Genomic DNA, 14987 nt, shown 5'->3' with positions numbered 1-14987 from the left:
GCAGACCACTGTTGCAGTTTTCTTATTTCCACAAAGAAGTACGAGAAATATTTTAGGAACCCATATAAGCTTAGCGAGTTGTCATAAAAGACATGGTGTAAAGCTTTCCATTTCTTGGATTTCCTCAATCCATATTTGATAGACTGGTAATATTTTCTTTAACCAAAGCAATCAAATATAATTTCTGGCTTTCCCTTACATAACTTAAAATAAATATTGTGCTGCGTTACATTCCATAAATCTTGGTATATGGCCTAGCCCTGTATATTGTGGTATTCAGAGGAAATACTTTTTTTGAAGTAGCCTCAGTTTCCTTAGGATTCTTCTGCCAGACACAGGAACTACAGCAAAAAAAACCTATATAGAAGTCAAATATTTATTACATGCTTCTTGGACTGATAGGCTCTACTATTCCATTCCCAAAGGCGTGTTATATTTTTGCCTTATTTTAGGAACTTGCAATGATTCTGACTATAGTTTCCTACTGTAGTTTCTCATCTCAGTGATAATACTTTTCCACAAATCATCGCACCTTAAAAATCTAATTACAATGCTGCTTGTTTGTTCATTTGAAGAGAATATTGGTACTGCCTTGGCTGCTTTGCAATCCCAGGTAGATAGCTCGTGTTTCCACAACTCTTCAAAAATATATGATATATGTATATCCAAATTCAGCATTCTTTCTTTTCCATTGAAAGAAAAAATTGCAATCCCAAGAAAAGGGATCATTTCTCATAAAGAAGAAGTATTAAGAATGGCACAGTGGCACTGGGTGCGGAAAGGAAATCAACCAAACAAATGAAACTAAAATATACGAGACACAGGATGCTCGTAGAGGCATATCTTACATTCTGGTATGTGGAAATGGGCAATAATAGTCCCTTATTGAATTTCTGACTTGGTTGTTGCTCTTTTCTATGGAAACATCCACCGCAAATTTTGCCAGGGCAAGCCACAATGGAACTTCTGGGTGCTACCATGCTTTCAGTGGCAGCTAGCAAGGTAAGTGGTAGTGCCCGGAACTGTTGAATGGCTGCCCTAGTTGTGGGGGCCCTAGATCCTTACTAGTAGTCAGTACTTTTTTTCTGGGGGGATGCAGGGGTATGTATACCCCTAAACATTTTGTGAATCTAACGGGATCTAGCATGGTGAATCGCCAGTTCTGTAGCTACCCCCAATGGCAGCCTCATTTCCTTTCCTGGTGTTTCCTGAGTCTCAGACGGAAGCAAGCGTTTAATGTGTGAAGTAGGAGTTGAAATCTAGCATGGTGATTGGTCAGTTTTGTTGTTACCACCTCCAATGGCGGCTTCATTTCCTTTCCCGGTGTTTCCTGAGTCTCAGGCGGAAGCGAGCATTTAATATGTGAAGCAGTTTAGAATGTGGATGTGTGGAGTTTTACTGATGAAAGTTTGGCTTCATTGAGGGGCAGTATTTCAGTATGAGTAGGAAAATTACTGTTTTTCATCATCACAGCCAGCAAAGAAGTATAAAGTTAATGATGACAAACAAAAGATGGGATAATGGTGTTGTGCATGTTCTTTGTACTTTTGTCCATTTACTGTATTTATCTCCCCCTGATTTGAACTACAAAATGGTGATTTTCTTAAGTCAAAATGAGAGTACCCCTAAACATTTTTTTTGTTTTAGAAAAAAAAGCACGGCTGATAGTCACTGCCAATCAGGGTGTGCTTGGAACTAGCACAGTGCAGATGCACACCTAAACTAAATCCTGTAAGTACTTGTGTTTTTACAGCATGCTGACTCAGTAATGTCCACCAGCAAGGGCTTCATGGGGCTTCCTTAGCTGCTTTTTTACATCCTCATTGTTTCACTGCTGCTGTTGCATATAACTAGGGTGCGTAGAGGAGGTCTTCCTAGTAGACCTTGCTCTAAACCATGACCTGCCATGCTAAGCACTTTTAAACCATACTGATTTCAAGATGTACAGCTCAATCCTATGCCCATTCAGCAGGAAGCATGTCAAACCAGGAAGTATATTTATGATTTCAACCTTCAGGATGTATTTAATTCTTTCCCATAAAAACTAGTGGGGATTAAACTTGGGTGCACCAAATCCATTTTTTTCTTTTCCTTCCTGTGTTTCAACGGCTTTGAGAAATAGCTGTTCTCATAACTCCTGTAACGTTATTAGTATCGGAGGTTCTGTTTACATAGATAAAGAATTTAGTATGTATGTGGTAGAAATATTTCGCAGTGGGAAAAATAACTGCGTTGCATGCAGAGGACATTTTTTAATTTTCACCATGCACATAAAATCCCTCATGCAGGAAAATATGCTGAAGTCAGTGGGAGTATTGTATCAATAAGGGTTTGTTATGAATATAATGTCTGTGGATTTGGCAATCTTTTTGTCACTACTCCTTTTATAATGTACACAGGGCCCTTGCTTGTATTGTTTAACTTTTTCCTGTGCATGTTTCAGGGGACAGCTTGGATGAAGCCTCTGAGACAGAATTATACAGAGCTTCACAGTAAAGATAGAAGCACTGGAAAAATCAATTGAAGTTAAAGCAGCAGAAAGGGGGAGAAGAGTATTGTGTTTCTTTTGGCACAGTGTTACTCCCAAATTACATCTGTTCTTCGAACATTTTCCAGAAGGAAGGTTCTTAGATCGTACCCTAATTGTATTCAGTAAAAAACCTCCATTCCATCATCTTTTAAATTCTTCTCTACATTTTAGCGCCAAGCTTTGCTGGCATACCCCAGAAAGAATAAAAGCTGCCAGTCCTTTGGAATCACACTAAATAAAGAAGCCCACATTTTTAGGCCTCTTGTCTCTGTTTCTTGGCTGAGTGCAGCATCGCTGATCGAGATCAGCAACTTACAAACAGAATGTTCTATTTATGGAGAGCGGAAAATGCTGCTGGTGCTGGTACACTGAAAACTGAAAAAAGGAATAAGGGTAAAATAATAAATATTAAAACACTGATTTAAAATGCAGAAAGGTGAAACCTGCATAGCTGTCAAGTGTCCCTTATTTGAAGGGACAGTCCCTTATTCCAGCACCATGTCCCGCTGGTGTCCCTTATTGATGGATGTCCCTTAAATGTCCCTTAAATTTCAAAGGAAGCAGCTCCTCTCCCTCCCTCCCTCCCTGCTGGCCAACTGTGTTGCTTGGCTGTGTTGCTCATCCAATAAGAAGTCTAAGAACAACTGGGGGTGGAGCTTGCATGCCTTGTGTGTGGCTAGTTAATGCAAGCTGAGGGGGTTTTTGAATGCTGGGCGCCATTTTGTTGCACGTGCTGCTGCAAACTTTGCAGTGCAAAGCCAGGCCGGGGAGCCATCTTAAGTTGAGGCTGCATAGGCCTTGTGGTGCATGTGATTCAGATTCTATTCAGTTGAACCTCTGGTTACAAAGTTGGTTGGGCAGTGTTCTCGAAGCTACCAGCATGAGTTTGACCAGACTGCAGGAGGACAGGAAGACTGGAGTGCCTGGAACAGGCGAGGCTGCAGGTCCCTTATTTTGGCTGCTGTTCCCTTATTTTCAAATCTGTAAGTTGACAGCTATGAACCTGCAAAAAATAAATAAATTTTGGGCCAATCCTGGGAAGTGAGCACATAGAGATACTAAGTGACTGTAGAGCAGGGATGGATAACTTGCGGCCTTCAAGACGCCAATTCCTATCAACCCCTGCCCATATGGCCAATGGTTAGGGATAATGTGGTTCTGAATTGGAATACAAAAAAGGGAGGCGTGAGGAGGTCCGGGAAACAAGCTAATGAAAAATAAGTAATGGAAAGATTGAGTTGTTTTTAATTATTTTTATTTTGTATTTTTCTTTTTTCTATTTTTCTTTTGTAATATTTTGAAAATCTTAATAAATATCATATATATAGATATAGATATAGATATAGATATAGATATAGATATAGATATAGATATAGATATAGATATATAGAGATAGATAGATAGATAGATAGATAGATAGATAGATAGATAGATAGATAGATAGATAATGTAGTTATAGCCTGACAACATCCGAAAGGCCACAGGTTCCCTGCTCCGGCTATAGAGATTTTAAGTACCTATTTTACTCCTTCCAGTTCCCTTGGGATCTCAAATTTCAGCAACATCCTGTGCAAGGCCAAAAGTTGGTCGTCCCCATCCCCTTCCTTTTGTCTTCCATTCTACATCAGAGTTGCGTCACCCCTGAGACGCCGCACCCAGTGCGAACGAACTGGTTGCGCTCCCCTAAATCTGCCTCAGCAGTTCCTTGGAGGAAACGGACTCCCTTTCAGATTTGCAAAACTTGGGAGCAAGAGCAGTGTTATTTCTTGTCCTTTAATGCTGGCACTATCAGGGTATGTTCGAACCTATGTGAATATGGTAAGGGGCTGGCAGATGTATGGGAATGGATGAGGTGTATGTTTCTCTTTGAATTTCTGTGGTAAAGCGTTCTGACAGCACTCACACCTTGGCCATTATCTTCATGAATGTCTGAAAGTGTTGTGAATGCAAGCAAGGTGGAAGGAACTTGTCATGTTTATCTTTGGGGGAAAGATGGACCTGTGTGGACATTGACAACCCAGACTTTCCCCAAGGGGTGATCTAGCTACGTTGATGTATGATCTACTGATCTGTGATGCATTTTGTACTTGTTTTATGAGTGTAAACTTGTTGTTGAACTTATGCTGCTCACTGCTGTGGTATTTTGTTTTCTTCATGTTGGTGGGACAATACGTTTTGCTGTTTTCGAAAATCTAAAAACTATCAGAGGCTGAGCCAAGTACCAATGGGTCACAACAAAACATAGGTTGGATATACATTTTCTAATTTTAGCAAAAGCTGAACTGTATAGTAGGAGCCTGTCCATATGATTCTTTTAGTGTGTTACATGAGCAAGTTGAAGAGGCCTTGGTTGCCACTTTGCTTGAAGTGAGGTAGTCATGATTGTAATTTGTTGGTCTGAATGCCAGTTAAAAACTTCTGAAAGTATCTTGAATGATGCTATGTTGACATGTGATATAGTTTTATGGCGAATTGCTCAAACCAAAATTACCCCTGCAATAATGTCAGTCCACTTCTTGGCATACCAGAAAATTGGCTCCGAATTATGTTGAGAGGGACTGAATCTCCCGTTCTGCAGCTTTTAAAGAGGCAACAAAATGATTACCTGTCAAAAAAAGGGGTTTAAATCTGGGAAACCTTCACAGAGACCATCAAGCTTCACCCCAAAGTGCCAATTCTGTGAAGTTCGCTTCTGTGACTATTTTTCAACTCTAGTTTTATTTTTGGACTTCTGAGAATATTTTAATAGGCAAAAAAAAAAAAAAAAGAAAGAAAGAAAGAAAGAAAGAAAGAAAGAAAGAAAGAAAGAAAGAAAGAAAGAAAGAAAGAAAAAGAAGAAAAAAAGCAATAAACTACTTTAAGGAACTTTTTGCCCCTCTAAAAACCTTTCTGGTAATTCTATACAAATGGGCAACACTAGACAGAAAAAAAATGCTCCGTGAGTTTCAAAAAATTAACTATTTGCTTTTAACAACTCTATAAACAGGTAAAGGTAAAGTACCCCCTGACAGTTAAGTCCAGTTGTGAATGACTCTAGGGTTGCGGCGCTCATCTTGCTTTACTGGCTGAGGGAGCCAACATTTGTCCGCAGACAGTTTTTCCGATGACGCAGAAATCAAATAAGTTTCTTCTACAACACTTAATGATAAATTTTACAACCCAGTATATAGCTCATATTTTTAACCATCCCACTTTTGCGTGAATTGGAACGTTTCAGAGGTGTTGCAGTGAGTGCACTGAACCGTTTAAAATCTCTGTCTCAAAACACATCAAGAAGAAGCATCTTCTCATCTCCCTCTCTGCTGGAGATCCAACAGCTGCAATGCAAATTCTTGTTAGATTTGCTGACACCTTTATAGTATTGTGGCATTTTGCAAACACCACACTCTAAGGTAGAAGTACCCCTTGTATATATTGAAAGTGAATACAGTGTAGCACCCTGATTGTGGTTAATGCTTAGCTGGAATGAAATATTCAACGAAGCAATAGAGAAATTAAAATAATAATTTATTTGTCAGACAAATAAATGAGAGACACAGTGGTATATGGATACCAAAGCTCTGCCCCCTCCAGCCCTGATGGCCAGCACTTACCGTATTTTTCGCACTATAGGACGCACTTTTTCCCCTCCAAAAATGAAGGGGAAATGTGTGTGCGTCCTATGGTGCGAATGCAGGCTTTTGCTGAAGCCTGGAGAGCGAGAGGGGTCCGTGCGCACCGACCCCTCTCGCTCTCCAGGCTTCAGGAAGCTATCCCAAGTCTTGCAAGCCCGGTGGGATGTCCCGCGGGCTCGCAAGGCTTGCGGGCAGCAGCCTGCACCCAAAAGCTGGGGACAGCGAGGAGGTGCAGAGCCGCCACCCCGCTATTCCCCGACGTGATCTGGAGGCTGGCGGGGGGAGAAGCAAGCCTGCTTCTCCCCCCCCCCAGCCCCACAAGCTCGGGGGATAGGGGGATGGCGAAGCGCCGCCATCCCGCTATTCCCCGACCTGATCTGGAGGCTGGGGGTGGGAGAAGCAAGCCTGCTTCTCCCCCCCCCCACCATCCCCACAACCTCCAGATCAGGTCGGGGAATAGCGGGATGGCAGCGCTCCGCCATCCCGCTATTCCATGACCTGATCTGGAGGCTGGGGGTGGGAGAAGCAAGCCTGCTTCTCCCCCCCACCATCCCCACAACCTCCAGATCAGGTCGGGGAATCGCGGGATGGCAGCGCTCCGCCATCCCGCTATTCCACGACCTGATCTGGAGGCTGGGGGTGGGAGAAGCAAGCCTGCTTCTCCCCCCCCACCATCCCCACAACCTCCAGATCAGGTCGGGGAATCGCGGGCTGGCAGCGCTCTGCCATCCCGCTATTCCACGACCTGATCTGGAGGCTGGGGGTGGGAGAAGCAAGCCTGCTTCTCCCCCCCACCATCCCCACAACCTCCAGATCAGGTCGGGGAATCGCGGGATGGCAGCGCTCTGCCATCCTGCTATTCCACGACCTGATCTGGAGGCTGGGGGTGGGAGAAGCAAGCCTGCTTCTTCCCCCCCACCATCCCCACAACCTCCAGATCAGGTCGGGGAATCGCGGGATGGCAGCGCTCCGCCATCCCGCTATTCCGCGACCTGATCTGGAGGCTGGGGGTGGGAGAAGCAAGCCTGCTTCTCCCCCCCACCAGCCCCACAACCTCCAGGCTTCAGGAGAGCCCCACCGCCAGCCCCACAAGCTCGGGGGACAGCGGGAGAGGCGCAGCGCGCCCCTCCCGCTGTCCCCCAACTTGGTTAGAAGGCTGGCGGGGGAGAAGCCTGCTCCTCCCCGTCGCCAGCCCCACAAACTCGGGGGACAGCGGGAGAGGCGCAGCGCGCCATTCCCGCTGTCCCCCGACTTGGTTTGGAGGCTGGCGGAAGGCTTCCTCCTCCCCCAGCCCCGCAAGCTCCCAGAGCGATGCCAAAGCTGCGCGCAGCTTCAGCATGGCTCTGGGTCCCGTTCTGGGGGAGGGGGAAGCTCGGGCTTCCCCGCCCCAGCCCCGCGCCTGGCGGGGGGGGGGATAAATTTTTTTCCCTTTATTTCCCCCCCCCCCAAATCTAGGTGCGTCCTATGGACCGGTGCGTCCAATAGTCCGAAAAATACGGTATATTTCCTCAGCCCAGCCCCCTTGCTCCTCCTTTGGCTGCCTCTGTCCAATCAGCCTAATTGAAATTCTTATTGGCTGTTTGCTAGAACCAATCATAAAAGATACACCCATTTCCTATTACCTTTTATGGGAGACAAAGAGCTATATTTCCTTCTATCCATAAATGGCAGACAAGTAGCCATATATCTTACATTTGCCTCGACAAGGCACCTTAATTATCAGATCATCTTTGCCCTATTGCCCTATTCACTCCAAAACAGATGGCTCATGGTTTTAAATTTTTATCTTAAACAGAGATCTTGGGTTCACCTCACACACCATCAATGAAATAAGAATCTAACATAAGAATCTAACATTTCTTACTTTCTAAATCCTTTGCATAATTACATTTAGCCAATAAATTTCATACATTAACATATATAGCTTTTTAGAAGGAAAGGAACTTAGTAAAAACAGTTTCCAAAAGCAACCCCTTAAATTTACACCCCCCTTTCAAGCCAGCTGCTGTTCCCATTAGCTCTTGCCCTTTAACCTTAGGAAGATGTGACTCGAGTCTGATGGGAGGCACATGGTATTTTCTGTTAAACAATAAATTTCACTATTTACCAACTCTTAATTAGTGTTTTTGCAGCTTGATTGTATTCTGTAATTTGTATGGTCAATATGACCTCTGTTCCCAGCCTGTAATTTCCTTTTACAACCCTGAGGTACTGCTATAGATCAGGGGGGCCCTGTTTAGGAAGATAAACAACTGCCAAAGCACCCAGCCAGCTGCTTTATGCCTGGCATGAAACACACAAGCATCTGCAAATATATCTTTTAAGCTCATTTTAAAATACAAGTCTTGATCAGATGCCTCAACAGTACAGTATACTGTAATTTTTGTCTTTGTCTTTTAGAGATGAAAAATCTTAACGTGCTGAGTCTGACTTGAAATATGGATGGTTTATGTGCATATTTACCTCAACCACCCAAGCTGGGGGGGGGGGACGCTGTGTTGACACACAGTGCTGTGAGGAGAGCCCTCAGATTGACATTTTTCCTTAAAGAGGATGGCCTTTAAAAAGTCCTTTTCAGTAAAAAACAAAGAAACGTAAGGTACAAAATGTAAGGTGGAAGGGAGGCTAGAAAGAGAACAAACTAATTAATGGTAATTGCACCCAGGCAATAAAAGTGCAACCATTGTCACACATATTCAGGGCTGTATTTAGGTTTGATGAGGCCCTAAGCTACTGAAGGTAATGGGGCTTTTTATGTGTCCAGCTGTCCTTTGTCAACAACAAATTGTCACTGTTTTTTGTGTTGAATATATGCTATATGGTGATTTATGGACCTAATGGGTATCTAAAGCCATTTGCACATGTTTCTGTATGTAGATTTTATTTTATTTATTTTTCATCTTATATTTTGGAAATGTACATCCACGGGTTTTTTCCCTTTAATTTTTTTTTGCCCCCCCCCAAAAAAAAAGAGTGGGGCCCTAAACTACAGCTTGTTTAGCTTATAGGAAAATCAGGCACTGGATTCCTTAGCAGATAAGACCCACTGACTGAACTCGGTAAAAAAGCGCTTTGGGGGATTGCAGCCTTAATAAGGGGGCGCGAGCCATATCAAGGCAGCAGAAGCAGCAGCAGCAGGCCTGGGCTGCTTCGCTTGCAGAAGCGCTTTCCCTCCAAAGCGGGACACAAAACCGCCGCCTTGAGAGCGCGCGCGTCCAACCCTCTTCGGGCGCTGCAATGGGGGAGCCCAAAGTCAGCAGCAGCAGCAGCAGCAGCTCCCGGGCTCCCCTCAGCGGCGGCGTCGGGCCGCCCACCCAAGTCCGGCTCTTGTCTCTCGCTCTGCCTCCTCTGCTTGGCGGCTGCCGGGAGGCCGGGGGAAGAAAAGAGAGATGCGTTTGATGATGTAATCGCCAGTCAGTGAGCGGTGAAATTTAACACCGAGCGGCGGTGGGGAGGATTCGCTTTGCTTTGGGGTTGGCTGCTCGCTCTGCTCTGCTCCGCAGCCAGAGGCAGAGTCTCCTTTTCAGCTCCGGATGCCTGCGCTGTTGCCACTAGAAGCTGCAGAGAGAGCAATTTAAAAAGTTTGGTGGGGGTTTTTTTTTGCCTGCGCGTTGCAGAGCTCCCCCCCTCCTTTTTTTCTTTGCCAGCCTGGACCTTTGCTGCAGCTGTTCCCCCCTTTCCGTTGGCCCAGAACTCGTGCAAAAACCCACCCCGCCGAAGCCCCTCACGCCAACCACCACGCGACACCCAAACAACAGCGCCCGGGCGGCCGCCGGCGAGGCACGCGCGAGGCGCCCCCTCTCGCGCCTTTGCCGAGCTGGCGCTTCCCCGCCATGCGGAGCGAGACCCGCTAGGGCGACCTTCGCGCAAGCAGCAGCAGCAGCAGCAGCAGCTCCTCTCTGGGCGGAGCGGAGCCGAGGAGCGGCGTCGGCGTTTCATGGACAGTACCTGAAGCCCCTGGCTGTGAGGAAGCGCTTGAGGAGGAGAGGGGGCGCCCCGAGGAGAAGAAGAAGACAGCCGCCTTCTGTTTTCGGTTAGAACTTCGCTGCCCGGACAAATGCATACAAATGCCTTTAGGAGCTCAAAGGACAAGGAGTGGAAGCATCTCTCCCACCGCAAAAACGTGAGTTTCAGGCAGGGGGAGCGGGGGGGGGGCGGCCGGGGAGGCGACAGCGCGGGATGGAGGAGCTGCGGGGCGCGCCGCGCTCTCGCCGCTTGTCAACGCGGTGGCCGGGCGGCGGGTCCCGGCTGTTGCAGCGACGAGGGGGTGGGGGTGCCTGCTTATGATGGGGGGGACACACACAGAGGAACCAAGTTCCCCCAATGAAATATTTTGAGGGCCCTCCCCCCAGAAGTTGATGGCCATTGGCATGGCCATTCACACGGTGTGCGTGCGCCCTGACTTGCGATGATTGTGTGGGGCGGGGCTTTATTTTATTCAAGTTGGCACGAATGAGTTGACAATGGTCAACAGCAAAGATGCTCGTTTGTTGGAAGATCTCCGTTCTCCTTGCCCGGCGAGGCTGTTTCTGGACTTGATGTTTTAAAGCCCTCGTGGGGGAAGGTGGCTGGCGCGTTTCCCATTCCTGGGAGGAACAGGATGCCGGGACTCCCAGGTTTCCCCCAGCTGTCCCTGGGAGTTACCAGGTCCGCTCATCTGCAAGGAGTCTCTAGCTTTCTCGGTTGACCTTTTCCCTCGTCAAACCAGAAGGAAACATGGGTCCTTTTTTTGCATTTTATTTTTTAAAAAATATTAATTCTGTTTTATTTCCAGCACCAGATGACAAGTTTGAGTGGGCTGGCCTGAGTTGGGAAGTAGTTGATTGATTAATGATGAACTGGCAAGTTTGTTTGGGTTTGCTGAGAGCAGACTTAGGGAGGAAGCATCTCTTTTAACCAGAGATGTCTCTGGTTGCCCTAACCACAGCATTCTTCTCCACAGTTTGCCAGCTCTCCTGGATAGTCTGCAAGGACATGCCAGCTCTGCAGAGCAGCAGCTCCCAGAATTAATATTATTCCTATTGGAACTGGGGACGGACTTCTGTGTGTGGATTCCAGCTCCACAACCAAGATTGAAACCCCCCCCCCCTCAACATCTACCACTCTGGCAAGAACTTGCTTACATTGATCCTGTGAACCATTAGATTAGCAGATCTGTCCCAGTCCCTACAATGGAGCATAATGATTCTCCCCTGATTTCTGAACATTGATGCTCCCTAGAGCCAACACATGGTTTTTTTTAAATAAAAAAATATTTTTATCTTTGGACTTCCTACCTACCTAGGAGCAAAAAAATTGCCCTTTCTTGCCCAGTCTGATGAGGAAGGGCCTATCAGGGTATAAGGACAACATGCAACCCATGTGGGGAGGCTGCACATCCCTGTGCATGTGTGAGATGTTCGTGGTATGAGACATAATAAGGGTGAAGTTGTGCCTTTCCTTCCTGGAAGGGCACAGTTCATGTGTATTATTTTTAGAGAAGGAACCATTTGGGTTCCAAGCAGATTTGGCTGCATTCTAGGAGGGAGCCGCTGCAAAGACTTAGCTTATGTATACACCCGTCTTTCTTTCAAGAAAGAAACAAAACCCTTGTTTTAAACCAATCTTTTTTTTAAAAAATTTACTGGTGATCTGGGGCTATTTAAAGTTCCTGCGTTCATGAAGCATGACAGAAAAGCACTTGCTTTCCCATCTGTGCAGCCCGGTTTTGGGAAGGAAGCAAAAGGGCACCCAAGATGACTGTTATTGGGAGAGGAAGGAGAGGTTTGGAGAAGGGTTGCTTGTTTGTACATGTGTGTGAGAGAGAGGGAAAGAGAGGAGGGGGCAGGGAGGCAGCTGACTGGAAAACCTCTCTCCCACCCACCCTCTTTTGCTCAATTCACAGGCAAGTGCTGCATTGAGAGGTCAGGTTGCCAAAACTTAGCTTCAATCCGCTTCCCTAGTTCATCTTTAGTAATAATCTTTCTCTTTCCCTGAAGGCAACAGGAGCAAAGAGGCATTTGTTGTTACTTGTGATGGATAGGACTACTTAGTTAGGTTTGACTTACAGGCATGAGAAATCAAGGTGATCTTCCTGGATGCAGTTTGATTTGCCCTGGGCTTTTGCTCATTTTCTGCTTAGAAAATCAACAGGCTCTGCCAAGCAGCCAATTCTTTTAATTTAATACAGCAGAGTCTCTTGGGGCAGCTCTCTGTAAACAAATCCCTTGGCGTGCGAGGTAGTCTTTCCACGGAAGAGCTGGAGAGCAATTTGCTTTGTTGAGATTTGCAAGGCTGACTCCTTTTGTTTTATGCTTCGCTGGTCTGAATTTATTTTTCGTCAGATGTGTCTGTTCTTTAAGGCCCAGTTCTCATTGAGGTAGTTAAACATAGATCTGGAGAGGAGCACTTCAAATGATTGAATGTCCTTTCAACCAGAAAAATAAAAAATTATGGGAGCAATAATTTTAGTGGAGAGCTCTGGCAATCATTCCATAAGCATAAGCATTTCAGCCCAAATAAGTACCTGCCCCTTAGGGTTGCGCTGTGGGTTAAACCATAGAGCCTAGGACTTGCCGATCAGAAGGTCGGCGGTTCGAATCCCCACGACGGGGTGAGCTCCCGTTACTCAGTCCCTGCTCCTACCAACCTAGCAGTTCGAAAGCACGTCAAAGTGCAAGTAGATAAATAGGTACCGCTCTGACGGGAAGGTAAACTGCGTTTCCGTGCTCTGCTCTGGTTCACCAGAAGCGGCTTAGTCATGCTAGCCACATGACCCAGAAGCTGTCTGCGGACAAATGCTGGCTCCCTCGGCCAATAAAGCGAGATGAGCGCCGCAACCCCAGAGTCAGTCACGACTGGACCTAATGGTCAGGTGTCCTTTACCTTTACCTTTAGACTTACGTGGGGCTTAGTCATGCGGCCACATGACCTGGAAGCTGTACGCTGACTCCCTTGGCCAATAAAGCGAGATGAGCGCCGCAACCCCAGGGTTGGTCACGACTGGACCTAATGGTCAGGGGTCCCTTTACCTTTACCTGAGTACCTGCCCCTTAGGGGCTAGATGTCTAATTTTCTACAAGCCAGTCTTCCAAAAGGAACTTTAGATTGAATAACTTGACTAGCCTAACCCGGTGTTAGGCTAAGAGATGGTGACTGGCCCATGGTCACCCGATGAGCTTCATGGCTGAGTGTAGAATCCAATCTTGGTCTCCCAAGTCATAGTCCCACACTCTAACCATTATGCCACACTGGCTCATTGCCTGCAGATAGTGCATGGGCCCAGCAGATGATGGTTATGATAGGCTAGTGACAGCAGGGCAGGGATTTCAGATGATGAGTAAATGCGAGGGGATCGTGTTAGCCCCAGCTGATGCACGTGCAGGGCACAGGTTCAGCTGCCATGAGAGGGAGCCATACATGTGTATGCATGCATGTATGTATGTATGTATGTATGCATGCACATAGCGCTCCTCTGCCTGAGAGAGGGGTTCCCTGGTCGGTCAGTATCCTGCATGCATGGGGCAACATCAGTATGCACTTAGATCTTGTTCTCATGGCCATGTTGGGGTCTGTCTGAACCCTCCCAAGGTTTTGGGAGAAAACCTTGGACTCAGCTATACAGCTGCAAATATAATGTTTTAAGTGTGTTTTAAGTGCATTATACAAATGGGACACCAGATGGCGCTGATGAGCTAACGACAAATTCCACAGGTTTTTAAGAATGGTTATTTAAAAAAACATTTGCACAGTGTTTTTTATATGTGTGTTGTTTCAGCCCTTGTGAATTTCACCAATGATGGTAAAATTTACCCCCACTTAAAAAACCCTGTATGTATCCACACAATACAGGAGGGGTAGCTAACATGGTGCCTGCCAGATGTTTTGGTCTACAACTGCCATTATCCCTGACTGACCTTTGACCTTGCTGCCTGAGGCTGATGGGAATTGTAGCCCAAAACACCTAGAGGGCACAACGTCGGCTAACCCTGTATAAGTGCTTGTCAGGGCCGGCCTTACCGTTAAGGAGTTGGACAGCCATCCGGGGCAGCAACAGTCCTTGGCAGATCCTTCTGCAACTCCAGCTGTTCTGCTACATGGCTTTGTCTGGGCTCCCTAAGCTGGTCTGCTGCCCCAGATGTGGTGGTGGAGCTGTCCTGTCACTAGTGTTGAAGTAAGATTCAGCTGCTAATTTATTTGGCTTCTGCATGTGGAACTAGGAGGAGTTGCTATCTTGTCCTTTGCCTCAGGTCACAAAATGTGTCTGTCCTGATGGTTGTGATTAATGGATGCTTCCAGATAGGTCTTTATTATGGGATGGGAGCTCATCATGCTTACCTTTTTTCTATAACATCAACATAACATCATTGGCGTCAAAATGCCAACCCCTACTTTGCCTTTAAGGGACGTGGCTGGCGCTGTGGGTTAAACCACAGAGCCTAGGACTTGCCGATCAGAAGGTCGGCGGTTCGAATCCCCGCAACAGGTTGAGCTCCCGTTGTTCGGTCCCAGCTCCTGCCAACCTAGCAGTTCGAAATCACGTCAAAGAGCAAGTAGATAAATAGGTGCCGCTCTGGCGGGAAGGTAAATGGCGTTTCCGTGTGCTGCTCTGGTTCTCCAGAAGCGGCTTAGTCATGCTGGCCACATGACCTGGAAGCTGTACGCCGGCTCCCTCGGCCAATAAAGTGAGATGAGCGCCGCAACCCCAGAGTCGGTCAAGACTGGACCTAATGGTCAGGGGTCCCTTTACCTTTACCTCACTTTGCCCTTATTTAATCTGGATTTAACATTTCTGGGGGAAAGCTGATTGGTTAACAAAAAAGCTTTTGGCATTGACCTGCTTGTGATAGCTGTCCAACTTTTTG

At 46.5% G+C, this 14987-nt stretch overlaps 1 protein-coding gene across 1 annotated transcript in view; it reads left to right on the top strand.

Moving 5' to 3' along the window:
- The first annotated feature begins 9701 nt into the window (after positions 1 to 9701).
- The window catches only part of COL24A1 (collagen type XXIV alpha 1 chain), a 163094-nt gene continuing 157808 nt past the window's right edge, over positions 9702 to 14987 (top strand). Inside the window, exon 1 of the mRNA XM_081193937.1 lies at positions 9702 to 10267. Coding sequence (XP_081050063.1) covers positions 10212 to 10267 — 56 coding nt within the window. The 5' untranslated portion in view covers positions 9702 to 10211. The remainder of the gene's footprint in view (positions 10268 to 14987) is intronic.

This window comes from Podarcis bocagei, assembly GCF_964188305.1.
Source record: "Podarcis bocagei genome assembly, chromosome: 5".
Lineage (NCBI taxonomy): Eukaryota > Metazoa > Chordata > Lepidosauria > Squamata > Lacertidae > Podarcis > Podarcis bocagei.
The sequence above is the reverse complement of the archived record's forward strand: the minus strand, read 5'-3'. Positions and strand labels throughout refer to the sequence as shown.